The 2,857-nt window shown below is 47.8% G+C and overlaps 1 protein-coding gene across 3 annotated transcripts in view; it reads right to left on the reverse strand.

Moving 5' to 3' along the window:
* The window catches only part of GLE1 (GLE1, RNA export mediator), a 29,546-nt gene continuing 26,689 nt past the window's right edge, over nt 1-2,857 (reverse strand). For 2 of the 3 annotated variants that reach the window (XM_011364180.2, XM_023533003.1), the window contains one exon: nt 1-1,065. In XM_011364180.2, the coding sequence (XP_011362482.1) occupies nt 997-1,065 (69 nt within the window). In that variant the 3' untranslated portion in view covers nt 1-996. Of the gene's footprint in view, nt 1,066-1,813; nt 1,878-2,857 lie in introns of all 3 variants that reach the window. The other variant, XM_023533002.1, reaches the window with a different exon arrangement.

Raw genomic sequence — 2,857 nt, forward strand, 5'->3', positions numbered from 1 at the left:
TTGGGTTTTTAAAAATCAAGCTTTATTACTTATTTTTTTCGGTACCATAATCAATAATTCATAGAATGGGTCACTTGTAGCCACTCACGAGCACCAGTGAATCCTCCTCCCCACCAAAAAAGCACATCGGTACACACGACACCGGTTAGCATACAGGAAGAGATCCACGGCACACGACAATGAATCTTTCCATAAACAAATCTCGACTCATCTGAAAAGCCGAGCTTCGGATTTTTGTAGTGGCTTTAGTCAGGCAAATCTATCACTCGTTAGTCAGAACAAGTAAAAAAAAAATTACCCGGGTTCATGCATCTCTAGTCATGCAGGGACTGAATCCCAAACTAAGGGGACAAACAGTGCTTCTTGCTTCTGTATCACACGTGGGAACAGTCCTCATCCCAGACACTAAGCAATCCTTGATGCCATTTAGGACTGTGTTTATGTCTACAGCAGTCACTTCTCCTGAATTTCTAATTACTTCACAAGGTGAGAAAGGCAAAGCAACCATAACGTAGACTTGCACGTAAGAATTCGGGCCTCGACTATTACACTAGATGCCTTATGTGTCTTTGCTGTTTCTGGGAATTCATCTGAACGGGGCGGCAAGGGGTGAGTGTGGGGGTGGGGGGTGGGGAGTCGAAGTGGTGGGCTCACTTCAGAGTGAAAGGCTTCTGGCGCGCCTCCTTTCTGAAAGATACTAGAGACAAAGGAAAGAAAACGGGATCGAGTGCCACACACCGCTTCTCAGAATTTCTGCAAAAGTGAGAAATGCCAAATCCATTTACTCTTCGATGTGGACCCCTGAAGGTGTCATCGGACCGCCTAGATTTTGTGACACATGAAAATCTCCCTTGCTAGTCACAAGGTACGAATACATAAAAATACGCATCTGTAGAGTTTCAAGTCTGACATGACTCCCAAACACGGCTGCGTGCAGCTGCTTTATTGTCGCCCCTCCGCAACAAAACGGCGACGGTGGGCGAAGGAGCGACGGCCTCAGGAACGCCAGAAAGAGGACGTCAGGAAGCCCTTGGGGACAGGGATCTCCTTGCGCTGCAGACATTTCTGGTCAGGGAAAGAAGAAGAAAACGGAATGATTTTCTGATAACGGTGCCTCCAGTACTTTACAGTTGGAAGACACTTTGAGGGACAGAAAGTTTAAGTCCCACGGAACAGTGGTCGAAAAAAGTAAAAGTAAGACCGCTGGTCGTGTGTCAGACTCCTGCTTGTGCGTGGACTGCAGCGGAGGACGGATGCCACGCTGTTACCGCGCCTGCCCCACTCTGCTTTCCCACGGCCTGGCCTCGCCTGTCACTACTGCTATTTTCCCAACTGGGCTACGGGACGTTGGAAGTCAGCGGGCCATCTTGGCGGACATACCACGGAGTTTCAAGTTATTTGTCAGAATTAACCTCTCAAAAATTTCGGCTCTTGGAAATATGAGAGCCGTCTGGTTGAAAGTGCAGTCTGTTCTCATGGAGAAAAGTGACCACACTCACCAGTTCCCCAGACCTGAGACCTGAGAAAAGCGCCTTGGCTAACATGCCAAAAACATACTGGTGACACGAGAGTCATTCGAGAGGTTTTCTTCATCTCTGAGGGTGGCTTCCCCACAGGCAGTACAGGCAATGACATGCAGGAAGGAGAAATGGCAGCCCTTAAGGTTAAAGGGGAATTACGGACAAAAAATAAGGTTCAGAAAAGTACAGAGGAAGAGACTGTGCTCAGAATCTGAGAGGTCCAAGACTCATCAGACACAGGCACATTTGAGGTCCACGACAGTTTGGGACGTGTCGGTCTAAGGGCATCTTACCTCCAAGAACTGCTTGAGGCGTATGAAGGAACCCATCTGTCCCGAGCTTGTGATGGCTTCAATCCTACAGGGAGAAAAGGAAGACATGTGAGTCACACCTACGATTAGCATCTTTTGGAGAGGAGTCAGGTCCTGCTGATCTGGGGAGGAGTAGATCAAGGACTCACAGCGACGTCTTCTAGACTAAGGGTGCTGTTGATCTTCCGAATGGTCTCAACCTCCCTTTCAAACAAGGACGTAAAGGGGAAGAGGGCACTCTCCTTTCTGAGGTCTTTGTGGCCAGGCGGGATGGGGGTTGCCACGGCCTTTCCCCCACTTGAAATGCCAGTGAATTGAGAGGCACGAGAAGGGTACTTAAAGGTGAATGCCGCAATGGAGTCGAGCAAACTGGCTGACAAGTCAGTTTCTCCAACTGATTTACTGAGGGGGTTTGACTCCTTGGTTTAATTCGTAAGCGCATGTAATCACCATCCCAGGTTATCTGGGGGAGTTTGGAAAAGAATGGAGCTAAAAAAAATGTCAAGTATCCGAATCCGAGATCTTTCTAATTTTTTTTTCATTTAGCCAACGATATTCAACAGAGACTCTTATTAGAGTTTGAAAGTGTTTATTCAAATATCAAAGAGGAGAAGGATGGGTATTTTTAACTGAGTCAACAACAGCATGTGACCACACCCAAGGGTATCTGATGTCATGAGTTTCACCTACCGGATCCCTGGTATCTGCTCAGAAAGTCTAGTACCTGGGGAAGTAGTCCTCTTTGATGAGAAGTACCATCTTCCAGAACTGGGCCTGATACTGCTTCATGAGGGCATTCCCACACACCTGGGGGAAAGACAGACCCCGCCGGAGCAAAGAATGAAAACCCACTCATGCGCGAGATCCAGAAAGCATGATCAGTGCTCGGCCTTTTACTCCTATCAAGAATTTCGGCCACAATGCCACTTAGCTAGTGACCACAGAATGAATGAGAAAAAAGTCCAAGTTCTCCTAGAGTGTGTCTCTGTACATGGCAACACCTCCATTTAACCAGCCTGCCGGGCA

This window comes from Pteropus vampyrus, unplaced genomic scaffold (assembly GCF_000151845.1).
Source record: "Pteropus vampyrus isolate Shadow unplaced genomic scaffold, Pvam_2.0 Scaffold95, whole genome shotgun sequence".
Taxonomy (NCBI): Eukaryota; Metazoa; Chordata; class Mammalia; order Chiroptera; family Pteropodidae; genus Pteropus; species Pteropus vampyrus.